Below are 21091 nucleotides of genomic sequence, written 5' to 3'. Positions count from 1 at the left end.
CAATTTGGATGAAACACACGAGTGTAAACATCAATAGGATGATGTTATATATTCAATTTTTGCCAATATATCCTTTTTACCTATTTTGTACACACTGAACCTTTAACTGAGTGGTTTGTTTCATTGGCAGAAATAATAAATAAAAGCTGTTCTCTACAAACAAATACATTTTTTAAAACTTCCTCTTCATTTTCATGATTCATATCTGTCATCACCATCCTTAAATATTCATATTTATATTTTTTTAAGTGTCGGTTTCCCGCCGTTTAATTCGTGCGTCGTGTCAGCTGACCGTGACGTCATCGCGCCCTCCACCACCACCACCGCCGCCTCGCGTCCCTACACCGGAAGTAGAATTATCAGCTGATCCCCGCTCGGCTGTTGTTGATACCTGAAGTTGCTGCGGCTCGGAACCTGTGTCGCTCTGTCTCCGCTGCGGGACATCGAGGACGTGAGACGGGGGGACACGCTGGACATTTCCACACCCGCGAAACGAGTGTCGGCGAGCGGAGGTGGTGCCGTCGTGAGGACTCTGCAGTTAGCGGCGGGAGGCAGCTAGCCCTCCGGGAGCTGGAAGCGAAGCAGCGGCTGGACGGGTTCTCTTTGTTTGTGCGGTGCCGGGTCTGAAGCGCAACATACACCCCCCCCCCCCCCTCATTTTCTTTTCATGACTCTCCTCCGCAAAGACTCTATCTGTGTTTACACTTGGTTAGCATCAGGCTAAACAAGGGGAGCAGCTAGCCCGTAAGCTAACGTTAGCACATAGCGGTGTTGTCTAGCTCTCGTAGCCGTGTGACAGTGACAGATAAGGACCCGGGGAGCAGGCTGGTGCTCGGGGGGAATAGATCCGTGCCTCTGGGTGTGTTCATCATCTGTGTATCACTGGATCCGGTTGGACTGTCAATCAACAAGCTGGTGTTGACTTGTTACTTTTGAAACCCAGATTGTTTTTGTTCTGAACCCTTTTGTGTGACTCTGGTTTTGTAAACAAGCTGCAGGTTCAGTGACAGCTGGTTCTCCCCGTGGTTGCGTCACCTGTTTACGTGTCAGTCACTGTTGAGTAACCTGTTACTTTGTATTTAATAGTATGTGTATTTGAAATCTGAGGTTTTGCTCTCAGCCCTAGTTACACGTGTTTTTGTTTTTTTTCATTCCAAATATTTAAACCTCGTCGTTCAGCTCCATGTCAGCGACCTGACATGTGACTGAGGAACTCAGTGTGTTTCTGTTCCACTGTAACTCACAGGTCCAGTCTTTAGAGAAGCGAGTAGAGAAGAGTTATGAATTGAAGCAGCCACCTTGTTATAAGTGTGAGACAGTAGTGTGACCAGAGAGAGAGAGAGAAGGAGGGATAGATAGAGAGAGAGAGAGAGAGGAAGGGTCCCTCAGGGTCCCACTGTGTCTTGAGGTGAGCTGCCCCCCCACCCAGTACTTGCCAATGCTGGATCTGGAGGTGGTGCCTGAGAGATCACTAGGAAATGAGCAATGGGAATTCGCCTTAGGTGCGTATGAGTTCCAATGCGGATTCTGTCTAATACTAATAAATTGATCAAAGTGTATTTTAATTAACAATTGGTAACTTAACGTGACGCTATTAAACCATTACAACAGAGAGATATAATTGAGAGATGATATTTTACAGTTCAACCATAAAACTGTATCTCAAATAAATCAACACACTTATTACAATCAAGTATATGAAACTCTTTTATGGTAAAATGTAAACACACATGCACAACCCTCTACATTCTTTACGTTGTAAATTAAAAGTTTAATTATTATTTATCTATGTTTGTTTTAATGTTTACAACAGGCTAAATTTGAAATCATGAAGCTTTCCCTCGTGTGTGTGTGTGTGTTTTCAGGGATGCCATTGGCCCAGGCCATCTCTATTCTACAGAAACACTGCCGCATCATCAAAAACGTCCAGGTGCTATACAGTGAGCAGGTAAGATGGACAAACTGTTGTGTGCTCTCTCTCTCCCTCACACAGACACACTCACAAATGTTAATCAGCTTGTGCAAGAATCCTATTTTTGGCAACAGTGCAAGATTTCTAAGGTTTTCTGATTGGTTGCAGTAATTCCAGTTGTTTAGCAATAACAAATCTTTTCAGTTAAATTGGCTTGTATGTTGTTGTATATAGTGACATCGCTGTTAATGACCTCTTAATAACTATATTAATAATAATATAGTAAATGTTGGCATCAACTTCTTTGTCTGATGAACAGTATGTTTTTCTAGTTACGTAATCGGTGTGACCTCCTCTAGAGCAGTGGTTAGTGATTGTCCACCAGCCTCTCTGTGTTATTAATTGGTTTGTTTGTTATCGTTCCCTTCAGACACCACTCAGCCACGACCTCATACTGAACTTGACTCAGGACGGGATCAAACTGCTGTTTGATGCCACAAACCAGAGACTCAAGGTGAACAACTGTTGATTGTTAACTGGTGGGAAATGTGAAAGAAACTTAACACATGTGCTCCCATGTCAACTTCAAAGATAATTAGCAACAATAGTAAAACATCCCAGGCCTTGTTCATTCATACTTAACTAACATTTTAGTTTTGTGTCCTAATGTTTTGCATCTTTTGTTGGGGACAGGTGATCGAAGTGTATGACCTGAGCAAAGTCAAGTTGAAATACTGGTGAGTAGAAACACAGTGATGTTGTCAAAAGGAAGTCGTAGGCGTTAACAAACCTGTTGAATAACAGCTGGTTTTAAACCACTCTGGAAACCACGATAGACTCTCAGCTGTTAGTGTTATCCGTCTACATATATTATTTGTGTTTCACTTTGCCATAGAGACCAGTTCCGAGTCAGATAAGCCTACAGCTAATGGGAGTCTGGCTGCTTTAATGTGTCCTATATGGTATAGTGGGATCTAAAAGTCTCAGACCACTTCCACAGTGGGGAAGTGCATGTGTGTAGGATTGCATTTCTCTCACTGGCAGTTGCTCCTCAGCTAATGCAGCGCGGCGTGTGTTTGAATGTTAATAGATTTTACACTGACTCTGTGTGTGTATTGTGTTTCAGTGGAGTCCATTTCAACTCTCAGGCCATCGCCCCTACAATAGAGCAAATAGACCAGTCGTTCGGAGCCACGCACCCCGGAGGTACCTTCCAAAGCAAAGCACTTTTTAATTGACCCAAATTTTAAAATCATACTTTTTGTGTTTTATGAAACGCTTTCCTCTCCACCTCTCGCCCTCCAGTTTACAATGCCGCAGAGCAATTGTTCCATCTCAACTTTCGAGGACTGTCCTTCTCCTTCCAGCTGGACTCTTGGAATGAAGCCCCGAAATACGAGGTGAGATTGCTGTGATTGATTCGCCCGTTAGAGAGAACCTGAGTGGACGTTTCTTCTTGTCCGAGGGGAACTGGGGGGCGGCCTTGTGAATTTAGGTGATTACCCTTCACATAGACAGGTTGAGGTCAAGTGCTGCATTTGCTTTGAGCACGTCTCTGAATAATCAGCTCGGGATCATAAATATTGTGGGACTGAAAACACCTAAAGCATATGGATTTACTTGGAGATCAGTGAGAGATGTGATCTTCATCCAACCCCACAATGCAAAGGTTTACTGGCACCATGTTCTGGTGGTACTGTTCTGTTTTTTCCCCGGTGCATCATGTTCGGTATCATGAATGCACCAACAACTAGGACCTCGCCTTCTAGCCAAATTAGCCCTCTCATCCAGATGTCAGGATTCCATCGCTGCTGATAAGAGCCAATAAAAAACCTGTTCCTTCTGCTGAGTCATTTGGCCTGGGAGTGAATGCCGATTATATCTTTTCACATTGCTGACTGATGTAGTTTTTTTTTTGGACCGTATAAAGGGGCTGAAGACTCATTGCAGTGTTAATTAAGCAGTAAAAAAATCCTCACTGCAGTTGGGAGTTCAGGGACCTGAGCTGGTGCAGGAAACATGAATTCATTATTAAATTCCCTGACACAATGCAGATATTCAGCAGTTCCATCGTGAAATCTAAAGCAGGTTTGATCTGACTCCTGAATAGAGAAACGTGCTGTGGATGTCGTGCTCTCTGTGTTGTGCAGCTTTGGAAGTCTTGGTTCATGCATGTCATTAACCAGCTGTTCTGCCGTCTCCTAACTTCGTCTGCAGCTGACTCCCCTGAAAGCACAAATCATGTAGAAAGGTTTTCACTGCTGCTGTTCACATATTTATTTCATCTTAGGCGACTTCATACTTCACAAACAGGGTTTTTTTGCAGATTAACGCATCTTTCAGTTTAGTTGTTTGGCTTTGGTTGCAACTTGCTGCTCAAACTATAGTCTGTCTATGGCTCCAACATATCTGCATATGTTATTGATTATTTCATTAACCTAACCAATACATCCTGAGCTCCATGTTGAAGAGCTGGTCGATTGGGTTCCTTTTAACTCCTGCTCGCTTGTAGTTGTGTTCAGGCACAAACATGATACATTCAGCTCCTAGTGATATATAGCTTTCCTCTTCTAATACTCAACACTCAGCTGTAGTTTGTTTCCTGTGTGTATGATGACAGATGAAGGTCTGAGGTTATATGTAAGACGAGTATATTATGATCAGACTGTCACAGTGTGGACGTCTTACAATACTGAGATTTCTTTTGCAAATTCGCAGCTTTAGCTTTCATTTAATATGAGAATAAATCCTCTGCAGGTGTTTTTCTTCTCTGTTACTATGTGCTGATGAATGCAAACTGGAAATAGACATACAATTATGCACATGAATTAACAAACCACCACTGAGTCACGGTGAATGTTGATTGGATGTCAGATCATTTGGATTAAAGGTTGCGAGCTGATAGAGACACAATGCAGAATGAAATGTCACGAAACAAATCACGCTAGTCCTCTGTGCTTTATTATTTGTTATCACTTCTTTGTTTTGATTTACTATATATATATATATATAAATATATATATATATATATATATATTTAAATGTATGTTATTCTGGAATCATAAAAACAATACACTGTATTCCTGTTGCTTTACTACTACCAGTTGTTTTGCCTTGGCAGCCTAACTTTGCCCTGGGTTTGGCCTCCCTGCAGATTCCACACGGGGCCATGGTCAAGAGGATGCACATCTACACTGGCAACAACCTGCAGGAAACAAGGTACACACACACACACAGTGACACACACATACGCACAGTTACACACACAATAGCCTTGTTGCCGTCTGATTTACTTGCTTGCTTGTTATTTTTGCAGCTATATAAAAAATTGTTATAGTATATTTGGTAAATATTGGTCTGTACGCTTCAGGTGACACAAACCCACAACCTCAGGATTAAGACATGTCAGTAATAAGGGTCTGTAACTCTCTCTCTCTGTTTCCTCAGAGCTCCGGCGATGCCAGTGGCTTGTTTTCTTGGAAACATCTACGCAGAGTGTGTGGATGTCCTGAGAGACCGGGCTGGAGCTCTGGGGCTCAAACTCCACCTTCTCACTGCAGGTATGACACGTCTCAGACAAACCATGACTTAGCAGTAGACATGGATCAGAATCTCGAAGAAAAGTGTCCAACATCTTGTTGAATCCATCCTGTGAATAATTGAGGCTGTTGATGGCAAAGTGAGGCCTCAGCCTGTATCAGTTTGATATTGCTATAAGGAATTTTCAAATTGTCTACATTTTCTCTTTTACGTGCTGTTTGTGTTTTCTTGTCCCAATCTAATGTTGCGTTGTGATGTGTGTGTGTAGGTTGTGGTCCAAGTGTGATGGCGGATTCTAAAGTGAGGTCTCTAGAGAGGAGCATCTACTTTGGAGATTCCTGTCAGGATGTGCTCGGTGCTCTGGGCTCTCCACATAAAGTTTTTTACAAGTCCGAGGACAAGGTAGGAACATTTTAATCACATGTTATTAGCTTGTTTTACCACAGAGGAAGTTGCATCAGTTCATTACTGACATTCTCCGTTAACCATCTGAGGTGTTGTCTCTTTGCTTTTGTTCACTTGTTCCAGATGTGCATGTTTCCCCTCTTCCATGTGATGCGTTGTCTAATACTTACTCTGACTTCCTTACGTTCCTTGTTTGTTTTAGATGAAGATTCACTCTCCATCGCCTCACAAGCAGGTTCCTTCTAAATGTAACGACTACTTCTTCAACTACTTCACCCTTGGAGTGGTACGTGAGCTCGGCCTGTTTGTCTTCATTGTGTTTGTACCTGTGTATTTGTCACAGTTTTAACGCCACAGACCAACTTGAAGAATCTGTGTGATGTGAACATAATAAGTCTCTTGAGGATGTTTGTAGATGTGATTTAGAGATTGAGTCATAAACACCAGGCTTGCTCTTGCTAATGGAAGTTTTAGTGGTAGAACACAGGTAAAGTTGATTGAAATGTGACCTAGCTGGTAGTCACAGCTTACACATGCAGTAGTTGGTAAAAATCCAAACAACAAAGAAAACCTGTTAGTCCCTGTAGCACACGTACGTGCGGATCTGGTGAGTTTTAGTGGGGGTTTCTGTTTCACTGAAAACAATCTGTTTCCTCTCATCCTGTAGAAATGTCTTCATTTGGATCCTTGTACTGAATCTTTCTCGATCATTAACCGAATTACGTCTAATAGATTTAAACTCCTGTGACATTTAGAGTCTCCATCTTCATTCTTCAGACCTGTTTTGAGAATCTGTGCTGGAAGAGTAAACCCGATGAACTCGTCTGCAGCCACTGTTCATATCCTCTGAGTGAGAAGCTTGAGCTCCACTGCACAGTTCCCCTCACATGAACGGGTGTGGGACTGTAGACCTGCTTCTATCTGCATTTACTCGCCCTCTGTTTACAGTAGATAAGACTGCGCTGAGCTGATCTGCTCAAACAAACAAGAACAAAGCCCAAAATAGTGTTTTTCTTTCTTTTCTCAGGATATCCTGTTTGACTCAACAACTCACCTGGTGAAGAAGTTTGTCCTGCATACCAACTTCCCGGGACATTACAACTTCAACATGTAAATATCTTGTTCTTTAAGAAACATTCCTTTACGCAGGTTTACTTCGCAACACTTGACATTATTTCTCTGTCTTCACGTCAGCAATCGAGTCCTTTCTGCTCCTGTTTTACACCCTTTTCACTGTGTTCTCCTTCATTACAGATATCATCGATGTGACTTTAAGATTCCACTAGTCATCAAAAAAGGTGAGACCCTTTTCAGTCGCAAATCAACGTCTTAAAGAACTATATTGGTGCTCGGACAGTGTCGACCTCCACCAAGCGGATGCTGCATCTTTAATTTAATTCTCATTTCTCTGTTTTGTCTCCACGTCCTTCAGAAGGAACTGATTCCCAGACAGAGGACTGCATCTTAACCACCTACAACAAGGTCAGTTATATTACACTTTGTCAGAACATTTCTTCAACATTCATAAAAGTTATTGTTACATTCATTCTGTAATTGTTGGGGTTGTTGTTCGGATGCAACTATAAAGAATACACTTGAGATAACTGGAGCCTTTTGAAGCTGATACAGCTGCAGCCCTCTGGTTATTTCCCAGGTGTTCCTTATTATACACATCTAGTATCCCCCTGTGATACAAACCAGCATTGACAGAGGATAAAAAGCTGTTTGTCTTATAAACCTTGTGTGTCTCTGTCTGTCAGTGGGATCAGATTCAGGAGCTGCTGGGTCACCCGATGGAGAAACCTGTCGTGCTCCACAGGTAAAGTGCAGACACATGATCCTGTAGAGATATTAGATCGCATTACTGCTAAAATGAGTCAGGAGCATATTTAATATGTAGAATTACAAATATACTTCATGTAAATTAAACCAGATGAGTATGCTCATTATATGTTTGTGTTGGACAGGTCCTCCTCAGCCAATAACACCAACCCCTTTGGCTCCACGTTCTGCTTTGGACTGCAGAGGATGATCTTTGAGGTCAGAACACTTTGCTCTCTGTAGATGTAGCTGAGTCTGTGTGTGTGTGTTTGTGTGTGTGTGCTCAGCCTTGGATGAACTATTAGAAGGTGTAACCTGGTAATTCATTGGTCACATTAGCACTGACAGCTGTTCACTCTCCGGTCGAGAGGGAACGTTGAATGCTCAATATCAAAACTTTATTTTGCTTTACTTATTCATCAGCTGTTGCTATTTCCATTTTCGAAAATGTACCATTTATTAAATGAATTTAAAAGTAATATTGATACTGCCGCTATATTATCAGTTATACCAGTGGCCTCCAAAATCTATCTGTCAGGCTCAAATCTGTCGGCTTTTCTTCTTCGGTAATTACAGCTGCTAAAATTACTATTAATGACTGTGTCTGAACAAAGGTTTTGGTTTCTCCCCCTCAGTTTTATCGAAACAGGGTTTTTAAACTGAAAACCTTGAGAATAGACGTTTTGTTTTTACAGATTTCTAATCAAACCCCTCTGTCTGCTCTCCTCTCCCAGGTGATGCAGAATAACCACATAGCATCAGTGACCCTGTACGGTGCTCCGCGGACCACCGGTCAGGCCCGACCCGAGTCCAGCAGTAGTTCCCACTGAACAAGCAACCAGAACCACATCCCATTCTGGCCTGTCCTGAATCTAGTACCTCTACTGACTGAACCTCTAACACGGAGCCAGATTCTTAACCAAGCAGACCTGACCCGGGACAAAAAAGCTATTCTTGCTCAGCTCAGACGATGAGTGGAAACACAACAAGAACCCAAGGAACAACCAAATCCGACCTGACGCTAATCAGCTCCTCAAGAGTGGGTACTAAGATTTATTCTTCCAATCAGACACATCCAGCATATCCCATGACATCCAGGATCTACCTACATTATCCCAGTGCTGGAGCATTCATGCTTTGAAATGTAACAAGTGAAATATTTCCCTGGTTGTGAGGAAATGTCACTGTGGTGCTGCAAACTGATGAAGTGAAGAAATCTGCGTTGTGGTAGAGCTCAGCTGTTTCCTGTCTCCATCCTGTGACTGCATCCGCCCAGGAGCACAGACGACCACAGACTGAAGTTTGGAACGGCAAGGTTCCACCAGTGAGAAGAACCACGACTGTAAAACCTCCACGACGGTGTGGTGGTGAGACTGCGAGCGTTTGAATTCATCTGCTGCACATTTTAAAAGACAACAGCTGTGAGGGCAACACGGCCGCCACTGGAAACTGCTGTGGCCAAAGTCTTGAAGCGAACTTTGGCTCGACCCACTGACGCCACATCATCCGACCACACTGCCAGCCCGGACCGTACCGCCTGTCTTCCTGCCTCAACTGCATAATCAGACCTGACTGGATCGGTCCGAACCACGAGAACCAAACCAACCCAGCCCGACCAAGACGCCATCAGAGCCAAACACACACACACACACTGCAGAGGACTGAAACCAAAACACAGAAACACACACAGAAATCTGAGAGTCTGTTGAGGAACCAAACACACTCAGGGTGTGGACAGAGACGTGGCCCAGGACGTAACCCCTCCAATAGACGAGCCAATCAAACTAGACGATCCAAACGTCACCTCCTGATTATTGTCTCCCTCCTCATCTTCTAACCCGTCCTTCAACTTTGTTCAGTGGTGCCCTCGAAGACACAAAACACACACAACACACAAAACTCAAAAACATCAGCGAACACTGTAAATCCAAAGCTGTTGCATGCAGCTCTGGACATTAGCTCCTCACACTCACAAGTGAAGATTTGCATGTGCTCGGCCGCCGATCAACATTTCAGGACATCAATTCTAAAGCACAGTTACACAGCAACAAGCAACAATCTGCTCACTGCTGTGTCCTTCTAACATTTAAAACCTGGCTCCTCTTGTGTAGCCTCAGCAGAGCTAACACAAAACACGGGAACACGCAGGCATGACACGAGGTTTGCATGAACCTGGCCGATGCTTCTGAAAGGGAAGAGACTCGTAACGAGATCAAACCGGCAGCCGGCTGTGCTGATTTGATCCTGCATGTTGTGAAGAGGCGTCGACCTGGAACGCACTTTGTTTTGATATTTCCCTTTGTCCCTCTTTCCCACCTGTGACCATTTCCATGATGATCAATGTTGATTGCGTCAAATCCATTTTGTACATTTGCACTAATACACACCTTCATACTTGACCGGACGATTGTGCACATACTCAGACGTGGAGTCATGGAGAAAGAGCGGTGTGTGTGATGTGTGTGTGTGTGTGTGTGTGTCTCACAGGCCACATTTGGGGAAAGTCTCGGTACTGTAGCCATGTTCCTTCCTTCCATCCACTATCTCTACAGCTTATCCTTTAAAGCTGGGATTGGTGATCCTAGGAAATTCAGCCAGAGAAGGATACACTGATAAAATGAAGCTGACCCTGTCCCGTCTTCACCGTGAGCATAGTAACGCCAGGATTCAAACCCGGATCCCTCGTGTTATGAGCTGTTCGTGCTTACCACTGCACCCCCATCCCACCCAAGCCATGTTCTTCTCCGTTTAGGGAAAACCCTTATTGTTGGGTCAATAGATAAGTTTAGGTTTGAGTTAAATCTGCAGGAAACGAACACAAGTCTTTGTAATGTTCCCGAACGTGACCTGTGACGTGTCCATTTGAACAGAGGCGTCCATGTTTGCCGTCATGTCCTCTGCATCACACCTATCTCTCTCTTTGTTTCTTTCTCTGCACTCTCTTCATCTTCCTCCCTCCACGATGTCTGCATTTATTTTCTCTGTTGCCAAATGCTTATAGCCAAAGATGTTCCAGGAGGATTTTAATTTGATCCGCAGACATCATCACTGTAAAGTGTGTGTGTGTGTGTTTGTGTGAACCTGTCCTCGAGTTGTGTGTTGATCCTGTCATCGCTGTAGTAGCTCCTTTTAAATCCAGCTCCTTGGTTCTCGACCTGCCGACAGTAATCACACAGAACAAGAACACGTGACTCTTGTGTTGGTCCCATCTGTCTCACAGGGACGTTTACAGCTGGAGACACATCAACAGTAGTAAGAACCAGTGTCGTCCTTGTTGTGCGTGTCTCTTGTGCGGTGGTAATTGTTGTCACAGAGCCGTCATTGAAATATTTACCATTGTTTCCCTTTGCGTTCTGGACATTTGACCCCATTTTGAAAACGAGAATCAGTTGCTCCTTCAAGATGCTCGAGTGTAGGTTGCCCCCCCCCCCCTCCTCTAATGTAAATGTTTAAATTCCCTTTGATTATAAGCGACTGAATAAACTGTGTATTAATGTCAATACACATATTTTCTGTTATTGTACCTTCTTAAAATCCCATTTGCTTTTTAATCTTGTCACAGTTGCTTGATTTGTGATTGAGCTTGTGTACGTGAACATTTCATTTAGTTGAGAATTAAATGCATAAATGGGACTTTAACAAAATAAAAAACGGGTGAGATTTATTGTTTTGAGGTAGTGTCATGTAGAAGAGTTTTTAAAACTTCCTTCACAGTGTTTTCATGTACTAGTTCATTTGCTGATTTTCAATAAACAAAAACAAAAAGAGTATGAAAGACAGAAGAAGACAAGACAACTAATCCTTGGGTAATTACAACTTCTAATCATCAGTAAACCTCTTTTTAGAATCACAACTAGTCTTAACTTACAATACCTTTCTTTTTCGGCTTTGAATTTAATCCAGAATTCCTGTGTTCTTTTAATTTAGATGAAGACCAAGCTAAATATGAGCAGTTGGATTTCTGTCAGCTTGTGATTCCAGTTGTTTTCTCAGCCTAACTGTTGAATTTCTTCTAATGTATTTGGCTTCTGGAGTTGACGTTGATGTACAGATGCTGTAAATAGTTGTGCTCTTGTTCTGGTGTCTTCTAATTTACGTACATCTGACGGCTCGGTACAGACACGACTGACTCAGGCTCCGGCTGAGTGGTTTCACGTTTATTTCCTCGATGCTAATTCCAGTGAAATCTCAGGAGGAGGGATCTGCTCATTAATGATCACTGGAACGTTTAGTTTTCCTTGTCAGACTGCTCGGTATCAAAACTTTTTCATGTGCAATGCAGAGGCAGCGTGTTCACAGATGTAGATAAACCTGCTTCAGAAACGTGTTTCGACAAGTAGAGTGAACCGTCACATTTTGGAGTCGAGCTTCAGTTTGTCGCTGGATTTTACGTGTTTACACCAGAAAAACTAAAATCCCCCGGATTCAGCTTCTCTTGTTGCCAAACTGCCTCGCTCAGCGAGGTGATGTGGTTCCTGGAGCCAGGAGCGATGATTCTCTGAGACCGGTAACTCTGGAGCTGATGTGAAATAAACCTACAGTGATATTCTAACATTTTTGCTACCATTTGCTTTTGTGCAAATCAAAATCAACAAGAAAAAAAAATCTAACACAAAACTGTTGAACATTGTGCCTCATCTCCCACCGAGCCTGTCTTTGACTTTTGTCTCTCTCTCTTCTGTTAAAAGGAAAAAAACTTCTTGTACATACGATTTGACAATGCATATGAACTGCATCATTGTACAGTATGTGTGTGTGTGTGTGTGTGTTACAGAGAATATCAATAAGCTAACATGGTGTCATGGCCGTCTCAGATGTTTCTGGTTGTCCTGTAGAGAATGACAGGTGGGGTTTTCTAAGATGAGGATTTTTCAGGTTTTCTTCACCACGTCAATGTTTTTATTATCTGATCTGTTTCTGTTTTTTGTGTGTTTGTATGGACATTAAATACCCAAAACCGTGCAAATCCTCACAGGCCTTTTAGAGCTCTTGATAGTTTATGTGGAAAACATGATTTTAGAAATGCTACTCTGCCAAAACCAAAATGTAGTTGTGCAGAAGATTTTCTCAGAAAAAAGGATATTGTGTGTCAGGAAATTGAATTAAAACCTGAGAGGAAACGGTTCCTTTTCTCCCTCCGCCCTTCACAGAGTTTGAATAAATTGTTAATTTCCCAAAAGAGCTCATTGGAAGCAGATGGGTCACAGACAATGAGACAAAAGAAACAAAAATATCTGAAAGCTGGAGGCAGAATGTGAGTGAAGTAAATCAAATGACTAGTTATTAGTGGATTTGAGGGATGATCCCGCTTTTGTTAAACTCAGCGCTGCACAACAGACGGCTGATTCATGTGTTGGAGATGGTCTGTTGCATGCTGGGTAGTTAATCTCACCCAAACTCAGGTGGAAACATCACATCCTGGTTTTAAATCAGAAAACGTCAATCCGGAACTTCTGTGTGGTTTTCATTTTCAATTATTTTCAGTTGTTATATGTCGCTGAGCGGACGAATGGCTGATTGTGATAATTTCAGTGTTAATCTCACGCTAATGCTTCTTATTGTCTGTTCTTGGTATCAAATGTTCCGTTATCTCCCTTATTCCCTGGACTCTGAACCCGTTTCTGGAAATGGGTCCCTTATGCTTAATTAAATCCTGTAAAGTTCATTGGAATGTGGCATTTTTATATTTTAAATACTTTAACTTTGTGTATTAAAAAGTACATGGATTCATTCAGCATGTCCACTGACAAAAACGGCAATAACCTTTGGATGTAGTGGAGTTGGTCGACTGATGATGGTCGTTGAGATGAGCTGCTGCTGTGCGTTGTTTAGAAGAAAAACCATCAATGCAACATTTGGACTTTTCTGAAATCAAATGTTCATTGACGACAAAGTTCATTTTATGTTTGTGCAACCAGGATATGAAAAAATCAAATAAAAAATGTGGATGTCAATGATAATGGGGGAAAGTTTTATTTCTTAGTTTACACAATGTTTAAACTCCAACTTCTATTGCACGTGTTTATTTAGACTTTAGCTGTAAACGCTGGTAAAATTTGAATTTACTCTTTAAGTGTTTGGAAAGTTACAGATATTTGGTTCTTTCCACTCTGATCTTCAACATCATCTGTAAACTGATCTGTATTCAAGTAGATTTACAATAATCCAGAAAGAACCTTTTTAACTTGAAGTGACCCAAAGTCCAGAGGTGGAGCTGTAATTGGACACTTGTCTGTTTAATGTCTCTCAAGCAGCTGTTAGTCGTTAAAGTGTTGGCTCATGCATGAAACGAGCTGGTGTGGCGCTGAGTCCACGGAGGAGTTGTTTCTAACACGTCATTTAGATAATGCCTTTATCCAAAACAACTTCCAAGTAGTGCATTCAACATCTATGAGGGACCATTTGGGATCAGCATCTTGACCTAGGATATATCTACATGGGCTGGGATTCAAACCACCGTCCTGCCGGCTGGTGGACGATCCACTCTACCCCTCAGCCACAGCAGCTCTTGGCAGATTGATAAGATAACAATGACACTAATATGGTGAAATGTTTGGCATTTGGTTTGGCAACGCTATGAAAAAACATTAGAAAGTGCAAACCTCCAACTAGGCTCAACTAATATTCACTTGATTGACAACAATTTGCTAACACCCATAAATATTAGTCCCCTAAACTAATATCTTTCAATTAGATCTATGAATTCCTCTCTTAAGAGGTCAATGAAAATGTATGACCAAAAACCACCTGGATCTACCCCCTGATCCAGATCTGCACCAGAATCTGTCAGGACCAAGTCGTGTGGATGAGCAGATGATGAAGAAGAACCTGTTTATTAGACGTGTTTCCTGGCCAACGATCAAGAGACAAGGAGAGAGAGAGGAAACAGCTGAAGAACCGGAGACACCGGCTCACCTCTCAAACATGGTGCTGGTTAGGAGCACGTGGAGTTTCCTATTCAGTCATCAACACTTATTAGACAATATGTTTATCATTCAGCATGAGGACAAAGCATCAAGGTGAGAAAGGGAAACCTCTTCCTCTACCATCTGAGACACCGCTCAGCCTGGGCTGATGAATTCATTATTAATGAGTTGAACTTACCTTTAAAAAATTTGATAAAACACATGATTGATGATAACCTTTCTCTTTCAGCATTTTTAACACGGAACATTTTGACAGCAGAGGAGTGTAGATATGTCAAGAGTGATAAAGACAAATAAAATTAAACTAAGTTAGAATTATAAGGAAAAAACTGGAAGTCCACAGTCTTCAGAGTCATTCAGCAGAGGTTGTGTTTGTGTGTGCGTGTGTGTGTGTGGTGTGTGTGTGTTGGTCCCAGCTGGTTCCTGCTGTGCAGCTGGTTTCCATTTAGGCATTTGTTGTTCCTCCAGGGAAACAGATAAAGTCACCGTCTATTCGTCTGTTTCTATCAAGCAAAACAAACAGAAGAGGAACATCTCTGCAAATTATTCACATCAGGAAACTAAAAAAGTCTCCGCTGCTTAACTGTGTTTACAGCCGCGTCCTCAAAGTCACACACACATTTACACTTGGATGAGGTTAAACCGGCTAACCACTCAATCTTGAGGTGAAATCCTAATTTGAGCATCTGCCATCACACCAGGCTCCACTGAGCTCCACTGGGCTCCACTGAGGTCGACTGGGGTCGACTGGAGTCCACCAGGCTCCACTGGGCTCCACTGGGGTACACTAGGCTCCACTAGGGTACACTGGACTCCACTGGGCTCAACTGGGCTCCACTGGGGTCCACTATGGTCCTCATGGCATTAATGTCATCACAAACCCGTCAGCAGACCTCCTTGTGCAGCCGGAATTTTTTTTTCCTGCAGATGCTCCAGGTACAAATATCCACTTATTGGAAAGGAATGGTTTGTGGGACCAATCAAGACCCTCATTTAAGTTTGAATGGAACCGTGAGCATGTACAGACTCACAGTGGGAAGTATGGTGGACCTTGAAGGTCACTCTGTAGTAACACAACACATTCTGATTAGATAAAACATTCAAAAGTCCAGAGACTCAACAGACAGACGGGGGCTCACGTGGCAAAAGCCTCAATTCTCTTTTGGATTCAAATTTGAAGGACATTTGCCGATTAATTTCCCAGAGTTGATCTGCCAGGATCTGGATAAAATCTCCCAGGACTCAGCTGTGAACACGTCATCCTGTTTTCCAGTTGGCCACAGATCCGGCATGAGCACCACCATTTTGTATTCGCTGGAGCTCTTGCAGATCCCACTCAGTCCTTAATGCATGACGAACACCCGCTTCTCGCCGTAGTCCGTCTCCTCCCCCGTCACCTCCCCCGTCACCTCCCCCGTCTCCTCCCCCATACTGCCCCTCCACTTGAAGGCCGAAGACGTCATGCTGCTCCGGTTGTGGCAGCTCAGGTCGGGGTCGTGCAGGAGGTTCCACATTAGCCAGATCTGCGGGACACTGAGGCTGTGGACCACCATGAGTTCTCTGTAGAAGCAGGGGTTGAACGTCTGGAGGTGGGGCGCCGCCGACGGCCGGGGAATCCCAAAGGTCCGGAAGCCCTGGTGACGTGAGGGCTTGACGCCGATCAGCTGGAGGCACATTCCCAGAAAGACATCATCAATGGGGAACAGCTCCACCTAGAGGACGCAAAGAGACGCTTGTCGATCAAAGAATTCTAAAACTTATTAAAAATGTTTCAACTTCTTTTTCTAGTTTTGAAGCACCTGTTGACACGCAGAGCTCAGTCTCCGGGCTGTAAGCCCCGACATCACAAACCCTCCTCCTCCAGCATAGTTTGGGTACAGACCCCCCCCATACACGAACTCCGGAACATAATACTTGGAGCTACGTCGGCGAATGGGTTTGGCATGAATGATAATATCCCCGACAAACAGATCCTCCTCTGGCTTTTGTCCTTGGAGCATCTCCAATATGTTCTCCACATTCACATACACGTCAGCGTCACCCTTGAAAATGAACCTGTGCGACAAAGGAAAACGTGTTACGTACGAGTTGCAGGCTGAGAATGAGAAAATTACTATTTTCTGAATTAACACTGACTTGACTTGAGGACAGCTGCTGTTCACCCATTTCAGAAAATGTGTTTCCTTCAGCGTCAGGTTGAAGAAGGTGTCCTCAAAGTCCCAGAGCAGGATGTCCCGGAACGTTTGACTTTCGTAGGTCAGGAGGCGATCCCACAGAGGCAGAGCCGTTCGATTCCTGGGAACCCCGAGCAGGAAAACCGTACGAATGGTTACGCCGTTCGGGAACAGTCCCTCTTTTCCCCATGTCCGACGGACCACCTACAGGAATCGAGGAAGGACAAACAAAGGTCAGAGGTTTCATGTAAACTTGGATTGTGGTGAACAGAATCTTGCACCAATGGGGCCATGGTCTCATCTGTCAATCATGACTTTCACCCTGTTTTTATTGCATTAAATTACAAATGAAACGTTATCAGAACCATGAATACGTGAACAAACATCAATGCGATAAAAACAACCTAAAATGACAGAATCCATCTTTAAGAAAACTTTATTTGATGTGTACTTTGGATTCTAGTTTGGTCCATGTCCCGTCTGCTAACATGGAGGAGGCAGGGTTTATGACCTATGCTGCAGCCAGCCACAAGGGGCCACTAGAGATGCTTTGGCTTCACTTTTCAGAAGGTATCATGTTCTACATTCAGCCTATGATCCAATACGAAGCCTAAATTCAACAACAACACTTCATAATTTACCTGACGCTTGTCAAAATCTGCCGCAACAGATTTGACTGCGATGAGCATGTAGGGGGCTTCGCCTCCTTCTTCCTCCTCTGCTCCTCGGATGTGACATTTCTCCGGCTGGTCGATGAGCAGATTGAAGTCCCTGTTGTCCTTCTCCCTCAAGTAGCCTTCGAAGTCAAACGGTGGCATCGTGGGCAGGGGCTTGCCAGCAGGTTTGGTCGGCGCTGCATTCTTCCGTCGCGACTTTGATTTCCCCTTAGATTTGAGCGGAGCTTTGGACTTGGCCTGTGGAGCTTTGGACTTGGCCTGAGGGGCTTTGGACTTGGACTGGGGCTTACAAGCAGGCAGCTGTTGCTCTGATGGGCTGGAGGGGAACTTGGATATGAGACAGAGGACAAAGGACATTAAAGGAGACCTTATATTTGTCTCTCCTTTGGTATATACATTTTAGGTGAATGTAAAAGCTGTGAAAAATCCAAAAGCCCTAAGCCCCTGGTAAACGGCGCTAAAACCAAGTGTTTCTGACAGAGGCTGAAAAGAGGACCCGCAGCATTGGGCGGTTAGGTGATGTGTTTTCTTAACATTAGAGCAGGTTATGTTCAAGTAACAACAAAACCTGCAATTTGGTGATATAAAACTATTGGGTTGTGATACATTCATGCAAAAAAATGATGGAGTCACACCTCTTGAGACTCCTGGCCCCCTTTGGCCCCCCTGGCCCCCAGCAGTGTCCGACTGGGGCTGGTGGAGCCGTGGATCTCCAGCTTCCACTGAGGTCTGTCCCACCCAGAGGAGACGGCCACCTGCAAACAAGGCTGGTGTTACAGGGAGCGTTTGAAATGACGGATGAGTAACGTGCTCCGACTGTGTCCTTCCTTACCTGTCGGGCGTAGAGCAGCAGACAGAACACAACCAACAGCAGCATCGTGCACATCACATCTCCCTTCACGTGGAGGATCCTCCTCATCGCCACCATCCTCCTCATCATCACCTGTTGAAGACACTTGAGTTAAAAACTAAAGGAATTCACTGGCTGCTTTACAGTGACAATACATTCCATTGTTGTTGTGCAGTAATCAGACCTGTGCTGTCGTATCCTCACCTGTTTGCTCCGGGGCTGAGAAGTCGCTCTGAGATGGAAACAACTCAGTCTGGTCCTTGACGCAGATCACTCACATGACTGGATGTGTGTCCTTTGTCTCTGTCTCCGTCCTCCACTGCTGCTCAGACACCTGCAAGGCATCAATAAGAACAACATAAACCAGGACAAACCCACAAGAAGAAGATAAACGGTCCTGGATGTGGAAGCTCTGGTTTTAAAGGTCTTGCTCAACCTGTCTAATGCAGTCAAGTCTTATTTTGATAAGATAATATGAGATGATGAGATTAGATAAGATAAAATGAGATAAGATACTGCAGCAAATAGGAAATAGTGACATATAACTGTAAAGATGATCAATAAGTAAAAAATACAATATAAACATAAGGAACCATAAAAGATAGAAATATGTACATTGTACAAATACACAAACAGTATAGCAGTATTGAACATATATGATATTGAAATTGCACATAAATAAATACATTTAATATACAGTTAAATGACTTTCAACCTTAATTCCTTAAGAATACCGTTATGTTAACACAACATTCACAACACAAAAATATTAACAACACTGATACATTTGATTATAGATATACGTTTTTAGTTAGTAAACAATTTGCTTTTTTCAGTGTAAGATAAGATAAGATAACATTTGACCAGTCCCATCATGGGGAAAAGTTGCCTTGTAAATGGATGGAATATATGTCACAGCATTGAAAGTGATTATTGCACAGTTAGTTAAGTTAGTTTCATGTGAACACTTTGATTATTCCCGTCTCACTAACATGGTTTTAACAGATCAGAGATCAAAAAACGTTTAATTAAAGTTTTTGTTGAGGATTCAGAGTTTTCCATGGACCCGCTGCTGCGCTCAGGAGGAGGGGGAGTGTCTGTGGCTTATGTAAGTGAACATGAGGGTACCAACTATTTCAAAGAACACTGTGTCCCAACATCCATGTCATGGGGAGCAAGTCACACTAAGTGACTCTGTGCGTGTAGAACTGGGAGGAACTGGTCACACATAATATTCTTGACCAGCATTTGTCCAAATATGTTGTTTGTGTGTGGAACTGATCCCAACATCTGTCCTGCAACCTCCTGCAGGACCGAGCTTCTGAATGCTGCACGTTTTTATCTTATCAACAATGAATCTGCAGAGTTTCATTATGTTAAAGTGCAGGAAGTGTTTCTTCATTAATTCTATTCATTCAAACTTACCAGACGAGGCAGAGGAGGAGGAGGAAGAGGAGGCGGAGGTCAAAGTGAAAACATCTGTCCTGCTGCGGCTGCTCCTGCTGAGGCTCCTCTCTGCTCAATGCACCGGAGCGAAGAGAAAAGTTCCGGAGAAAGTTTTCAGAAGAAAAAGTTCCAGTGAGGAAAATAGGAGCTGCAGAGTGTGAGTGTGAGTGTGTGAGTGAGTGTGTGTGTGTTTGAGGGTGTGTATGTGTGTGTGTGAAGAGGAGACAGAAGATGAAACAGCAGATGTGACGTTTCTGAGTAGAACTGCTGCACTCATGATGCATTCAAGTGCTGTGGGAAATACAGACATCACAAGTTGTATGGTCGACAAAGTGCAGCAAACATGATATTTTTGTGAACGTTCAAACTAATACGTTTAGCTCAAATGTATTAATAATCAAATAAACAAAAAAACTATGAAAAAGGTAAAGACAGTATAAAATATGTAAATAAAGTAAATAACTCTTTATATAAAGAGGTCTGTAAAAAATGACGGACGACATGACTGTTTCCAAAAGTGAATCCAAAAACATCTTAATCGCTCCCTGGTGGCTGGCTGCAGCATAGGTCATAAACCCCGCCCCCTTCTAGTTTGCAGATGGGACATGGACCAAATAAAAGAACAAGATGTTGATTATCCGTTGTGTGTTTGTGGGTCTTAATTAGTTATTTAACAATCAAGATTGACACACATTTGGCTGGCTGACAACTAAGGAGACAGTAGCCAAATGACGGAGCCGAGTAGAAGCACTTGAATGCAGCATTCCCCTTCTTACTAAAAAAAAAAGATGTTGACCACGTGGTTTAAACTGGCGCTGAACAAACCAGATGCCAACACAGCAACCAGGGAGTATGGAAAAGAAGAGAAGAAGAGAGGGATGAATAGAAGGGGTGGGGGGGATAGAGAGAGAGAGCGAGCGAGAGAGAGAGCGAGAGAGAGAGAGACATAAAATCATGAGTCATGAGTTTACTTCTTGGTGGAATTCAGAGACCAAGTCCAGCTACAGAATCCAAATACAGAAAGTGTTGCTCAATGACGTTGGGAAGCAAAAAAGAAAGAGAAGTGCTGAGACAAAAATAAAAGGAATGAGGAGGAGGAGGAGGAGAAGAGACGATGAAGAGCAGAAGGACAGAAGAGATGAAGAGATAAAGAAAGTGAATGATTTGTTTTCAACGCACCTCCCCTCTGGTTTTATTGAGCTGCAAGCAGACAACATATTGACCTGTGACATTCCAGAGCAATAATATATTATTGATATTCTGGTCAAATGTATCACTTATATATTTGAATGGGGTAAATATCGTATTATTTACTCCTTAAGCTGCAAACGCACCAGAAT

General features: G+C 43.1%; 2 protein-coding genes across 3 annotated transcripts; one reads left to right on the top strand and one right to left on the bottom strand.

Moving 5' to 3' along the window:
* The first annotated feature begins 365 nt into the window (after nucleotides 1–365).
* Nucleotides 366–13638, top strand: phaf1 (phagosome assembly factor 1). 2 transcript variants are annotated; one of them, XM_062389351.1, is made up of 16 exons: nucleotides 366–1502; nucleotides 1866–1948; nucleotides 2343–2426; nucleotides 2606–2649; nucleotides 3039–3118; nucleotides 3218–3312; nucleotides 5067–5131; nucleotides 5360–5472; nucleotides 5721–5854; nucleotides 6060–6143; nucleotides 6885–6967; nucleotides 7112–7155; nucleotides 7290–7339; nucleotides 7618–7676; nucleotides 7825–7897; nucleotides 8413–13638. In XM_062389351.1, exons 1-16 carry the CDS (start codon nucleotides 1439–1441, stop codon nucleotides 8506–8508), a joined length of 1251 nt encoding a protein of 416 aa, XP_062245335.1. In that variant the 5' UTR covers nucleotides 366–1438; the 3' UTR covers nucleotides 8509–13638. The 2 variants fall into 2 exon arrangements, with proteins under 2 accessions (XP_062245335.1, XP_062245334.1); XM_062389350.1 differs by having other exon boundaries at nucleotides 5034–5131.
* A 117-nt stretch (nucleotides 13639–13755) lies between these two features.
* Nucleotides 13756–19938, bottom strand: b3gnt9 (UDP-GlcNAc:betaGal beta-1,3-N-acetylglucosaminyltransferase 9). Its single transcript, XM_062389269.1, has 8 exons — nucleotides 19731–19938; nucleotides 18510–18639; nucleotides 18288–18398; nucleotides 18091–18210; nucleotides 17420–17782; nucleotides 16741–16982; nucleotides 16404–16659; nucleotides 13756–16316 (listed from the first exon to the last, which is right to left on the bottom strand). The coding sequence occupies exons 3-8, from the start codon at nucleotides 18393–18395 to the stop codon at nucleotides 15948–15950; spliced, it is 1458 nt and encodes a 485-aa protein (XP_062245253.1). The 5' UTR covers nucleotides 18396–18398; nucleotides 18510–18639; nucleotides 19731–19938; the 3' UTR covers nucleotides 13756–15947.
* Nucleotides 19939–21091: the final 1153 nt, after the last annotated feature.

This window comes from Platichthys flesus, chromosome 6 (assembly GCF_949316205.1).
Source record: "Platichthys flesus chromosome 6, fPlaFle2.1, whole genome shotgun sequence".
In the NCBI taxonomy this organism is placed as follows: domain Eukaryota; kingdom Metazoa; phylum Chordata; class Actinopteri; order Pleuronectiformes; family Pleuronectidae; genus Platichthys; species Platichthys flesus.
Note: the sequence above shows the minus strand (reverse complement) of the source record. Positions and strands in the feature narration are given on the sequence as shown.